Source organism: Mus caroli, chromosome 18 (genome assembly GCF_900094665.2).
Source record: "Mus caroli chromosome 18, CAROLI_EIJ_v1.1, whole genome shotgun sequence".
Lineage (NCBI taxonomy): Eukaryota > Metazoa > Chordata > Mammalia > Rodentia > Muridae > Mus > Mus caroli.
In genome coordinates, this window is record NC_034587.1 from 3,630,477 (window position 1) to 3,644,269 (window position 13,793).

The following is a 13,793-nucleotide window of genomic DNA, read 5'->3' on the forward strand; positions in this document are numbered from 1 at the left end:
TGTCACAAAATCCTTAATTTTGATCAAAATGCTTCTTATGCTGTCATAAGGATGATACCACATGCAAACAGGAGTTAAAGACTCCTAGCAAATTAGGGCCAAACTGTTAGGGTCAGTGAATGACAATAAATGAGTCACATGGTCCATTCACTCACTTCTGTTCTATTTTCCCAAGGTTGAACACTGTAGGTATTAACCAATGTCCTCTGGAATTCTGTGTAGCAGAAAAAGTACTAAAACATATTTCTACCTTTTTCCTTCTAGGCTTCATGGGAGATTAGGAAAAGCTGGTTTCACAACCTTCCTCAACAGCATAAGAGGAGCAAAGGAACTTAAAATTACTGTGTAGGAAGCCTGGCGCACACTCAGAGGAAATGTTAAATGAAGAATCAGTGTCCCAACTTACAGCATCTTGTTGAGGAATAAAATAGTCTTGGGGGATAGATTGCTGCTATAAATCTTGAGGAAGAAGCAAGAGAAGGCCCTGCAGTCAACATGAACCAAGGACTCAAAAATAAAAGCAGCTTTCCATAACTGCCTGCAGGCATATGTATTCATAGACAATTAAAGTGAGTCCTACTTGAGCCTGGTCACCAGCCTATAGGAAAAGCTAAGAAGCTGCCCTGTGCATGTCTTCTGAAGGATTCTCACCAGCCAGAGCTCAAGGCTTCTGACAATGGCCAGAGATGTTCTGGAAAGCTATGCATGACTTTAATGTCATTTCCCAGAAGGAATAGTATCGTAGGGATAGTATGCTGCAGGGAATGAGCCATGCTGTGGGGTGGACCCTGTGAGGAAGAGAAGACCACTCTTCTCCAGAAGGCTGGCCCCACAGGAGAGAGTGACTCAGGACACAGAGTCTAATTCTCAGGTATCAAACACTTGACTCATCACAGTTCTTCGCTTTGCCTCTAGAAGTGTAAAGTATTTGCATAATTGATGCGGTTTCTAAAACTGGACTATGCTTTGGATGTTATTTTTGACTTATATAGATTCCTATATATAAAAACAGATAGCTGAATATGTGGCTATATGTATATGCACATGATGTATGTTCTTTACATATGCCATTGTGCATAGTTGAAAGTAACTGAACCGAAGATAGATTATAAGTAAGATCCCAGGGTGGTAATTTTATGCATTCAATTTTTCCACATATCACTTTTAAAAAGTTTAAGAAATTTATCATACTGACAATAATTAAAAAGCCATTATCATATATGTATTATTTATTATTGTAAACAATCTTTACTCCATTTAAGAATTACATTTTTTTATTCTCTGTTCTCTGTTTTATTCTTTTGTTCAAAAAATTTTGAACAAAAATTTCACATAAATTCTTAAAAACTGTAATGTTACCAAAATATAAGTGTGAAAACAGTTCTTTGTATTAAAATTATCATTATAATTTTATAAGTGGCAAATTAGCCGGGCAGTGGTGGCGCATGCCTTTAATCCCAGCACTTGGGAGGCAGAGGCAGACAGATTTTTGAGTTCGAGGACAGCCTGGTCTATAGAGTGAGCTCCAGGACAGCCAGGGCTATACAGAGAAACCCTGTCTCAAAAAACTAATAAACAAACAAACAAATGTGGCAAATTACTACTTAAGTAAATTAAAAATATAACTTTGTATTGCAGTTTTCCCAAGATAACAATTCATATATAATAGTTTAATTTTCTCACTTAAAGCTGTTTTTAAAAACGTGTCAAATAGACTTGTTTTACATATGAACAGCAGTGAAGCCATATCATAACCAAAATAATGTACTATTTTATTGTTGAACTCACTGCTAGCATCAAGCACCTCCGTAAGTGGGCATATGTCCAGAACAAGTAACAGGCCTGTTTAAATTGACATTGGAGTATATAATTTATTTTCATAAGTCAATTTTTTTTCTGATTGTAATAACTTATTTAGAAACTGCTTTTGCAAAGTTCACAGTTTTGTGCTAAATGGATCTCAAGCCAAGAATACAGGATTGGTTTTTGCCTCCAGTGCTGTGGCAAATCACCATTATTACAATTTCCTGTTAATAGGAAGGAAAGCAGATGTTTTTCTCTAAAACTGTATTCTGAAAATAAGCAGAAAAATACATGGTAGAATTTTGTGGCGAGTTGCTACAAGCCAACACAAATGCTCTGTCAAACCTTCCAGTAATTCTTAAATACTCTGGGAAGAGATTTTTATGTTATCGAGTGCAGTTTTATCTTGGATCTCCCAGTTTCCTCTTGTCATATGTTTGATGAAATGCCCAAACTTTCACGCATGTGCTGCTGTAATATAAAAACAGTTCCCAGCTTCTGTAACATAAAGAACTTACCAGCTCACCCTGTGGACTCCTCGTTCTGAATCTGTTGTTTACATAAAAGTTTGCATCTCGACATTTAGTAAAGAACACTGCAGTGTGATGGAAAAGCATTTAATCTGGGATTTGTTATCTGGAGGCCTCTGCCTGCAGCTTACTCTCACCTTGGTAAAACACTGATAGTAATTGCTCTGGAGCACGTGTTTGGGAGAATACCAAATACCGATTGTGAAAAAAAAAAGTCTAGTTAAATGTAAAGTAGTGTTTTTGTTCACTAGAAAAGAAACATGCTGGCATGGGAGGCAACATGAACCAGCCACTCACATTCTGGAGTCTTCTCTCCCTAGTCCAACAGAAAGCAACGTACTGGGGCCAGGAGGAGGCAGCATTTAAAAGCCTCTTCCCACCTTTCCTGTTTTCAGAGCTACCTCTGAATAATAGTTACTTACTAAGTATGTACATGAGTTTTAGCTTGGGGTCCAATATGCACCTGCAGGCTCCTGGGTTCTCAAACTGAACCAGTGTCCTCAGCATCACTTGGGAACGCGTTAGAAATGCACATTATGGCCCCATCCCAGAACTACAAAATCAGGAACAGTGAGCAGAGCAGGATACAATATGTGCTCCAAGTACACTTCCTGGTAACTGATACACACTAATGACAGAAAATAACTGTAAATATACCATCCTTATCCATCATTGCTCTTAAATCCAGATTCCTACCCATTTTTGTATCATAATGCAGCTGGCCTTCCATTCCCTCCACCCGAAACAACGAATCATGGAAATACCTACTGCAACCAACCATTTGCTCTGAGATGTTTGATAGGGGTGAAATCCCTTTTCCATGACAGAACCTGGCACCTCATCCTCTGTGGCAACAGAAGGCAAAGATCTGGACCTGCCTCTGAACTCGGAGGCACCATCCTAGGAAGGATGAGGTACAATCGCAGGAGCACTGTGTTTCTGCTTCCCAGCCACTAGCGGGGAGACCTAATTTGGAGGAGTCTGGATTACCTGCACTAGCGTCATCTGCGAGCCTAGGGCCAAGAGTATCTTCTCAGTCTTCGTAGGGTACGGGTTGTCACGGTGCTTGTAAAGCCACTGCTTAAGAGGACGCGCCATGTCTTGCAGGGCCTGTCGCTTATGCCTCACCTTCCCTCCATTCTGCCGGGCCCTGGGATGTGAGGGGAGGAGAGGGACGTGTTAGTGGAACCTTATGGGTGGCCTGAAGGCCCTCCATGATAGACCCCATTTCTGAGATGTCAGCACCCAGATCGGGATTAATAGCAGAGTGCCCCCATCTCACAACCTCCCAGCAACCCAGGCTATTTATACTAAAGCAATTCAGCTCTAACAGCCCCCAAAGTCAGGGCAAAGCAAGAAAAGGAAACCACAATTTCTCAGTGTGAGCACCGGCTACTATGCATCTTTCTGAATAGCCGGCTGGCCACGGAATCACACGCCCAATGCAAGGCTTTACATTTATACTGAAAGGGGGAGCTATTTTGATCCTAGTAAGGCAGGGATGTGGGGGTAGGGACGAATGCCACGTGGCTGGAAAACCGTTCACTAGACTGCAGATCTGGACTTAGAGCTTCGACCTCTCCTTCAGGCCATTGAGTCCTGGCCACAGAGGAGGGCCAGCCCTCCAAGTTCTATTCCTCGGGTCCTAGGGCTGTGGGTCACCAGTGGTCAGGAAACACACACTGAACTCTGGAAACAAAGCAAAGGATGATGGCTGCCTAGGTTCTGTGAACTCCGGTTTGTTTCATTTAATGCTCTGAAAATGCGAGAAGCTGGAAAAGGAACAGACCGTACAAAAGCGCTCTAAGGCCTTTTTCCCTCTTTAAGAATCTGAAAAGCACAAATCGTTGTACCAACAGCTAAAGGCTTGTAAAAGACTCCTCGAAGGAACACTCAGCAGCTGGCCCTGGAGCCCGCACTGGGTGCTGCGTTCCCGGGAGGCTCCGGGAGGTGTCGCCGCGCATCTGAAAGCTCTCCCAGCCCCAGTTCCCGCTTTTGCGACTGCGCCCCTGCCTCAAGGGCGTGAGCGTCTTCAAACTCTGAAATGCATTTCCACCCGCGCTGACTGGTAGTAACAGCCTGAGCAAGCCTAATCTCTCTTACCAACCAGCAGTCCTGCAAAATAGCAGCTGGTGCTGTGGTTCTAGAGAGGGCCGGCTGCTTTAGGTGCCGCAAGAACCTTGCCCGGCACACACTGCGCCGCACACCCCGGGACTGGAGCAGAGGGCTTGCCCTGGAGTTCCTGGGTCCCGACAACCCTCTTAGCCCCAGGAACCGAAAGCCTTCAAGTCAGTAGCCTTTTTCTCCGGGCTCGCCGCGGGCCCCGCCGAGCTGTGTGAGCCAAGGACACCCTGGGAGAGTACACCTTCCCAACACTTAGTCCTAGGCTGGGGTAAGGTCCTCGGACTACAGAAAAGGAAGCGCCCGAGGTCTCACCTGGGAGCCATCTGTTTGACGCCACCTTGTCACAGCGTTCAATCTGCTCCTGCTATACTACAGAGGAAGCAAGAAACTACGCCGGGTCCTTGAGTACCAGGGACCCCAAGGTGCGGGAAGACTAGGAGCGGACTCAATTTTTTTTTTCAAGCCTCTTTTGAACTGTTTTAAGGAATTAATCCTCCCAGTTTTGGGGCGGTAAATCCTGGCAGCTGCGGACTCCTGATCTTGTTATACTTCACCCACCCGCTTTTCGCCGCCCCTACCCTTTCGGATTAGCGGGTCCGCACCCCGACCATAAGCATACCCTGTCCTCCGGTGTCTCAGGCTGAGATTGTCCTTGAGGGGCGGGCCATCTGGTATGCCCACCTCCGGCCCTGTGTGTGGATTGTCCAGGAAACCACTGAATGTCCGGCTGCCACGTTCCCGATCTGGGGTGCCTCGGTCTTCAAAAAGCACGGCTCCCCCGAGCTTGTTGAAGACGATGGTGTTCATGATTGGGGGCTGGCAGGGACGCGCGGCCTTGCGGCAGAGCCTCGGAGTCCAACAGGAGCTCCGCAGCAGGGCTCGGGTTCTAGAAGATCAAGACGCAGCCTGTTATTTCCGACCGTTCCCAGGTTCCCGCAACCCAGGAGCCCAGAATTTGGTATGGCTGCTGGGCTGCTGAGCTGAAGGAAGGGGCTGTAGTGGTGCTAATGACCAGGAAACACCCTTCTTCCATACCTTGCTACCTACACACTCATACAGCGCTCCTGGGACAGTTCCCTACCCTGCTTCTCTGGCCAATCAAGCTCCCACACCTCTAGAAACTTCAAACAAATAATTTACCTAGTAAGGAAAAGCAATTTCCAAAGGAACTTTCGGTCTCTAAGAGAGACACAATCAGGACAGCAAAGCGGAATAAACAAGTAAGGGAAATGTTCATTAAGCGCCACACAGATTAAAGCCTCTTCTGGGGTATCCAGAAGTTGGAAGGAAGAGACGATTTAAAATAACATGAATGAATAATTGAGTACACAAAGACACATCAATGCGCTCTAGATCTTGGTGTCAGGATTTTCATGTTTTCTAGATCCTGGACCTTATGATGGAGACCCCTGCGTCTTTCGGTTACCCGTATGATGGAGACCCCTGCGTCTTTCGGTTAAGCTCTCCCGGTGGGATAAGGGCAATGGGAAGTTAGGAATAGAGCCCCAAACCTGAAAATCAAATGGTCTAAGGAAAAGATGTCACAGATTTCCCCACCCCCACTTCCAATCTAGCTAGGGAACTCCGAACGAAGGTGCCAGGTCCTATGTCTCTGGGGATTACAGTCCACAGGAATTCGAGCCCATTTCGGACGCCGGGAGCCTCCAAGTTGGCAGAGACCCGCATACCATTCAGACCGTGGGCTCCAGGACAGCCCGAGGCTCACCTCTGGAGTTGGAGTGCCGCGGAGCCTCAGCCCGCCAGGTGCGGACATCCGAAGCAAGGCCGCGCGGCTGCAGAACAGCCACAATACTGTTGTGAGAATCGGAACAAGCCGCCGGCAGGATCTCCCTCCAACACCCTCCCTAGTCCGCGCGCAACTACGGGTAGCTCGTTCAACCCACGCATCCCCTCAAAACACACACACACACACACACACACACACACATACACACACAGAGAGAGAGAGAGAGAGAGAGAGAGAGAGAGAGAGAGCTTCTCGAACACGCAGCACCTACCCTCGTTAACTGCCCCCTCCCCTCCTTTTGTCGCCGCGCAGTGGCTACTACTGCTACGCGCGACATTTAGGACAGGGCACAGCAACTAGGTGACGGCCACGGTCAGTATTGGTGTGGAAAGTGAAGTCAGATCTCTGGTGGCCACTGCGTTGTGCCCTTGGGCTGAATCCTGCGCAAGCGGGAGGCCTGGAGTGCGCACCCCGCCTCGTAGATAAGTGTCAATGCAAGTTTGGAAGCCTGACTCCCCCACCCCAATGATTAGTGTCCACTCCTATTTGTGGGTGCAAGCTCCCTTCCCCCATGCCATTCCACTTCTTCCCACCAACCCAGTCCTAAACGCAACGGCTCACTTTCCCAAGAAAAGCCTTGGTGAGCTTTGCCACCACAGACCTTTCCCACAGTCTGCAAACACCGCCATGCTCTAATTCTGCGACTGCAGGCGCCGTGGCAGGAGAGCCCTGAACTATTGCAACGGGCGTGAGGCACGAGGCAGTGAAGACCTGCGGCTCCCAATTCTTCCGGGGCTCCAGTGAGAGGTCCCCAACACCCCATATCAGCCCCTGTGCTCTACGCGTACCTAGATTCGCTCCTAGCAGTGTTGACGAGCGCGATCCCAGCAGAACTGCCTGGCGGATAATTAAAAAGCAAAACGAGGGCAGCCAGGTGGGTTGCTAGCTGCTTCCCAGACCCACCCTCTAGCTTTGACCGACACTAGGAGCGGGTCCCCCCACAAGATCTCAGACGGAGGTGGGGGAGGGGAGGGCAGAGCCGGGGCATGCAGAGAGCAGAGGAGTTGCGGCGTCCCAGCCTTGGTTAGCCTAGGGTTCAGCGCTCGGGGAAGGGGAGAAAAGGCCATACCTGTGGCCGCGGAATCGGCAGCCAGCGGCTGACTGTCCTGTCTCGGGACTAGGCACACTCCCATCCCCACCGCATGTTCTCGGCTCAGGCTCCGACGCGTTCACCGGGGCCACCGGAGTCGTCTCGGCTTTATTTACCCAGACTGATGCGCGCGGCCCAGGAACAGGAATACCGAAGCCTTCTCATGTTTCCCGACTGTCCGGCCCAGCCTGCGAACATCCCGCGGGTGCGGTATCCATGTTCCCGGGCGGCGAGAGAGGAAGCGATCGCGCCGGTCGGGCGGCGGGGAGCTGCTGTTAACCCCTCTGGTAGACAGCAGCCACCGGCCAAGCCGGGAACCCGAGGCAGTCTCATCCTCCCAGCGGGGCACCGCTCCCTGATGCTTTTGCCAAGCAGCGCCCAGCAAAACCAGCTTTTTCTTTCCTTTTGCGCTCAGAGGTGTAATCCGAGAAGCTGCCCGGAGCCTGGGGCTCGCGTAAACAGGACAGAGGTTGCACTGCAACAGTGCAGTGCAAATCCTGTTTTTTAGCTGCTCCTGGTGTCGGAAATGTCACCAACCCAGGCTGGGGGCAAGGAGGTGGCGAAGACACCCCAGGTGTTTCCCTCCTGATTAGCTGGAGGTTAGAGCTTCTTGCACCTGGGGATCCCTTTGGTGTCGCTGAGCTGGCCTGCAAAGTCCAGGCTTGTGGAGGTCAAGGCCAGGCAAGCATCACTTGCACTGCAGAGGTTGAGATGCCTGCAGGTAGAGGTGGGGCAAGGCGACCTCAGGTGCCTGTGCTACCACAGCCAGGTGTGCAGAAGACAATGCGAGGAGACTTGGATCTATCTACATGTGCCCCAGGGTTAGAACCTAAAGTCATACGGAGCAAGAAGAAAGAATGGCTACCACATTCTCTAAAATGTGATTTGTAATCTACCAAAGACTGCGCAGTTGGACGGAAGAAGCGTCAAGAAATTGTGACAGCTCAGAGAGTCACGGAGGTGGAGCATCAAGCCTCCTGCTCCGGTGGCTGGGCTCCGCTGTTCTTGGTACCGGCTATGTCTTTTAAGAGCTAAAGAAGACTTAAACACGAAAAATACCTGAAAGAATTAGTATCATTTGTACTTTTCTCCCTTAACGATAGCCACACAGGCAAGAGCCCCACCTAAGAATCTGCCTTTTATGTGGTCTAGAAGTGGCTAAAATATATAATAAAGCTATTTCCAGAACTAATCTCACCCTCGATTCTTCAAAGTTGTCATCTCCTCAGCTAGCAACAAGAAACTCAGCAAGGCACAATTTAAACAAGGAAGGAGACTGGCTTTTTATTTTTGTGCTCCACGCGTATGTGCACCATAGTTTGATCGACCGACTTTTGTGCTGTTCCCGTGTTTCTGTTATGTGATGTTCCTTGGCGGTACTGCATTGCTGCCTTTTGCGCTGCGCTTGTGCAGTAGGATGAGGGCAGGCTCTCATTCACAGATGCCACCTCAGCGGCTTAAACCCCAAGGACAAATCTGACAATTTCAACCACCGATTTTCAGCGGGCACGTTTCACAACAGAGGCGGGTACAGTTGACAATCCATAGGAAGAAAGAGTTCATTCCCTTTCGCGGTCTCTGTGTAAAGATGCTCGGTAGGCATTGGGCTGCAACCTCGCCTTCTGACCTCAGCTGCCCTTCCCTAGGACGAAGTAGCAATAGCAAATGTGATTCTGATTTTATAATATTCTACTGGTTTATGGAACTGTGTGCTACAGTTATGCTATTGTAGTACAGAACAAAGGACTTTTGTGATCTTTAGTGTTTCAATGTATTTACATGCGTTAAAAAAAAATACCGGGGACTGCGTGATACATTGGCACACAGCTTCCTCCCCCACCCCCCGCGCATAAGAGGTACAGAATTAAACAAATATATATTTGCCACACACATCTTAGTCTCACGTGAGGTCACTGGAAATTAATATATCACTTCTCCGTTGGACTGGGGGACTTAATGGCTCGGGTCTATTTTGCAGTAGAGGGACAGTAGAAGGCCCGTGTTAAAAATGAAAGTGTTTTCCAAACAGTTCACAGAAAATGTTCCAGGTTTCAGCCTGTGTGTGAGGGGAAGTATATGTTTTTATAACAGCTCAGACACCTTTATCGTCATATTAAATTTCACCTTTTCCTAAATTGATTTTTACTTAGACTCTCCCAGTCTATGAAGTGGTGTATCTGTATCTTCAGCCTCAGATGTGAAAGTTGCCCTTTGAAGCAGGGGTGGGGAGAGGGAAGCTCCTGTGGAGTGTGTGGAAGGTACCCTTTATTTACTAGGGGAGAGACAAAAAAAGAAACCCCTGCTCAGAGAATGAAAACCCCAGCCCTACACTTAATTCTGGTTAATTTGATGTTGGTTTTGTCAAATTTACTAAAGTGTAAAATAAAAGTAATAAGTTTTCCACAATCTTTCCTAACCCTATTTTTAAGGTAGTTACAAACAAACAAACAAACAAAACAGACAAAAAACCCTGAAAGTAACATATTGCCATTTCTGAAGCTAGGGAGCTGTTAAGGACATTTGTCAAAAATCTTTCATCTATTTTATTTAACGTGTGATATAATTATAAATATATGTTATTTTCTAATCCATTTAATCTTCAATTTTCAAAAGCCATCTTATGCTCCAATGAGTTTTAATATTATACTGTATGTAATTCAGGGTACAGCTAGGCCATGCTTCCTGTCTGTGGTTCTAATGCAGATGGTTGGTTGGGCTTGTCTTTTAACAACCTAGAAGCAGGACAGTCATTTTTGCAGTGTGTTTCTGAGAGCCAGGGGCACTGACACTCAGCTTTTCATAGCAAGGATGTGGTTGGTTCTTGTGAGCAATAAGATGTAAGATAGGATTCTTTGTACAAGTATTGACTGTGCTGCAGCCTTCTCCTTGCTTAGTGTCCATGGATATTAACTTTTTTCACATAAAGCAGCTAATAAATACAAGAGCTTTTATCATTATTATTATTGTTATTATTATTATTTTAGATTTATTTTATCATTTTATATGTATGAATGATTTGCCTACATGTATGCCTGGGTACCAAGTATGTGCCTGATACCTGGGGAGGTCAGAAAAGGGTATCAGATTCCGTTAGACTAGAGTCATAGATAAGACTATCATAACTAGAGTCCCATAAGGGTGCTGGGAACTGAATCGGGGTTCTCTACAGGAGCTACAAGGGTTTTAACTGCTGAGCCATCTCTCAGCTGCAATAATTTTTGAATTTTTTAAAAAGACAAAGTCTCACTGTGTAACCTAGGTTGGCCTCAAACTCAGAATCCTCCTGCTACATCATTCTGAGGACTGGATTATAGCTATGTACCACAATGTCTGGTGAGATAACCATCTTTGATAATAATTATTTATGAGTCAAATGTAACCTGTCCCTTTGAAAACATGCAAGTATTTTATCACTGCAATTTAAAAATGGCTATGATGTGTTTTAAAAATAAAAATTATGAGCAATCAATCAAGTGCAGCCTAAGTGGGGTATCTGGTTTTATTTCATAGCTGCTGAAATAGCTGGAAGGAATCTCAGCCCCTTGATTCCAAAGGACCTAGGAACTTTCTGTGTGCTTGGGTACCTTCTGTGCACACACATGAAAAACAGCCATACTGCTGTTCTTCAGAGATCTAGAAATACTCGAACACTAAAATTATTTTGAGAACAGCATTCTAGCTTGAGAAACAATTTTCCTTATGTCAAAGTGGTCACCCTGACTATGTGGACACCAAGAATTACATAAGGTTAAAAGCTGAAGACCTGGGCAATGTAGTCAAACCCCATCTTGGGAGGCAGGCAGGCAGGAATAAAGAAAAGAAGGAAGGAAGAGAAGGAGGGAGCAAAGAAGGAAGGTAAATAGGAAAGAGCAAAGGAAAGAAGAAAGGAATTTAGTGTAATGTAGCAAAAACTTGCCACAGTTTAGGACTCTACATGGGACCTAATGGACTCCAGAGAACAAGACTTTAAATTTTAACTCCTGTGTGTATAATTCAATATGTGCCAAAATTCCATATGACCCCCCCCCAATCTATACTTCTTGACTTTGTTTTTATAATTTCACCTAGTGTCTATGTGTAAAATATCTGTCTAGGATCATTGTACTCGCCAGCTGCCACAGGTTACTGGGTTCCTGAAAGGAAAGCTGGGGATGGATGTGAAGGATGGCAAGAGAAATAAAGAGCCAAGACAAAGTTCTCTAATCAAGGCTCAACTTTAATTCTAGGGTCTGATTTTTAAACAGGGGGACCCATCCCCCACTATGCCAGAATCCCATTGGTCACTTTGTCAGGATCTCAGTCAGGAAAACACATAGGTCGCTTCTTATAGGAAACTGCAGATGTGGCAGACAAAAGACTACCTAGGTCGAAGACTCCACCCTAGGTGGGCTAGCCAACTCTGGCAGAACCAAAGTCTGATTCATCCTGCTCAAGGCTGGGGGGGAAGGGCACAGACCATCAGTGGAGGAATATGAGCAACCGTTCAGTTTACAGGCTATTTTCTCCCACTGAGTTGGCCTAGAAACTCCTGATGACCCTCCCTTTATGTTGGAGGGAATGGGAGAATTAAGTAGTCCTCCTTGTTTTATAGCACAAAAGTTCTATTAGAGTCTTAATCTAGTAGCTACTTGCCAGGGGGTGGTACTACTGGACCTTAATCCCAGCACTTGGGAGGCAGAGGCAGGCAGATGAGTTGGACGCCAGCCTGGTCTATAGAGAGAGTTCCAGGACAGCTAGGGCTACAAAGAATAACCCTGTTTCAAGAAACCTGGGGTGCTGGGGGCGGGGGGAGTCAAAGAAAACACGAAATTCCTACCATATTGACTAGTTTATGTTGATTGTGTCAGTTGAGGTGGGAATACCACGCTGGAAGCAGGCGGCGCTGTTTCCTGGTCCTGGTGTATCCAATGGAGAACCCGAACTGAGCAGCAGCCCTGCCTGACCCTTTGCTTCTTCAGAATTTGTCTTTTTAAAAACTTAACTTTAATGTTTTTATTTTTGAGAATTTCATTCCTGAGCACTGTGTTTAACCATTTACACCCTTCTTCCTTACCCCCAACTCTTGACCATGAGTCAGTGAGGTAGTGTTGGTGTATTCCCATAAATCTTTACTTAAATGGACACTGAAGCTTAAATTTTATGCAATCACCCCATGCCACAAATTATTTTTCTATTTTTTGCAACTATGTCAAAATGTAAATGCAATTCTTAGGAGCCAAAACAAGTAGTGGTGTGTGTGTGTGTGTGTGTGTGTGTGTGTGTGTGTGTGAGTACTTTGACCAGATGTATGTATGCACATTATGTGACTGTCTTGTGCCTTTAGAGGCCTGGAGATAGGAGTGGATCCCCTGAAGCTGGAGTTAGAGATCTTCGTAAACTGTCATTTATGTGTCTGCTAAAGATTTTGTAACTATAATATTACCAACATTCTTCCCCAAAATGTGCAAAGAGAGAACATTATTTCAGAAATTTAAATTGAAAAGAGTGTTTTCATCTCTCACACCAGGTTTTTCAAGTTTTATGCCCAAGCCATCTGGGTTTTAACAGAGATTTAGGGCTTCCGTTGAAAGAATAAATATATAAATAAATAAGTATGGAAACAATAAATGAATTGAACTCATGTACTGATTTTCCTTTTTCCTTCCCTGGTCTAAGCCAAGCTCTAACCCTCTTCCTCTCTCCCTACCACCAGTCCAAACTTCTCATACCTGTAAATAGAAGAGATAGCAAGATTGGAGAGAGGTATTGTTTGCACACACTTGTCTGTATGGTGCTAAAGCAATTGGAGCTTATGGAGGGATGTGTCCATTTGTCCCAAGTATGAGAATACTGGCTGTTTCACAAATGTTTGGATCATAATTTTACAATCAGGCAGCAGATACTGAATAGCTTGTAAAGTCATCAGTCCTCTTTTGATTTTTATCTTCATTGGTGATATTTTTATTAATTGAGTTATTTACTTTACATCTAATCAAACTTCCCCTCCCTCCTCTCCTCCCAGCCCCACCCTCTTACCTTACTCATATCATATCCCCATTCATTCCCTCACTTCTCCTCAGAAAAAGGGAGGCCTCTTATGGATATCAACCAGCCTTGGAATGTCCAAATGCAGTAAGAAGAGGCAAACCTTCTTTTGAGGCTAGACAAAGCACCCCAGTTAAGGGGAAGGGCTCCAAAGGCAGGCAATGGAGGCAGAGACAGATAATAGAGTCCTTTAAGGAGGATATTAAAAAAAAATCACTGACAGAAATACAGTAAAACAGGTAGAAGCCCTTATAGAAGAAACAAATAAACCCCTTAAAGAAATACAGGGCCGGGCGTGGTGGCGCACGCCTTTAATCCTAGCACTCGGGGAGGCAGAGGCAGGCGGATTTCTGAGTTCGAGGCCAGCCTGGTCTACAAAGTGAGTTCCAGGACAGCCAGGGCTACACAGAGAAAC

General features: G+C 46.0%; 2 protein-coding genes across 4 annotated transcripts in view; one reads left to right on the forward strand and one right to left on the reverse strand.

Annotated features, from left to right (window-relative positions):
* Positions 1 to 7,457, reverse strand: part of Mkx (mohawk homeobox) — a 69,157-nt gene extending 61,700 nt beyond the window's left edge. Inside the window, exons 1-3 of one of the 3 annotated variants that reach the window (XM_021150152.2) lie at positions 7,334 to 7,457; positions 5,077 to 5,343; positions 3,324 to 3,483 (exon numbers count right to left, since the gene is read on the reverse strand). In XM_021150152.2, the coding sequence (XP_021005811.1) occupies positions 3,324 to 3,483; positions 5,077 to 5,264 (348 nt within the window). In that variant the 5' untranslated portion in view covers positions 5,265 to 5,343; positions 7,334 to 7,457. Of the gene's footprint in view, positions 1 to 3,323; positions 3,484 to 5,076; positions 5,344 to 6,183; positions 6,254 to 6,475; positions 6,563 to 7,333 lie in introns of those variants that run through there. The other 2 variants (XM_029471770.1, XM_029471769.1) reach the window with 2 other exon arrangements.
* On the forward strand, positions 7,404 to 9,674 carry LOC115029850. Its single transcript, XM_029471771.1, has one exon. The coding sequence runs from the start codon at positions 7,407 to 7,409 to the stop codon at positions 7,860 to 7,862; it is 456 nt and encodes a 151-aa protein (XP_029327631.1). The 5' UTR covers positions 7,404 to 7,406; the 3' UTR covers positions 7,863 to 9,674.
* The last annotated feature ends 4,119 nt before the right edge of the window (positions 9,675 to 13,793 follow it).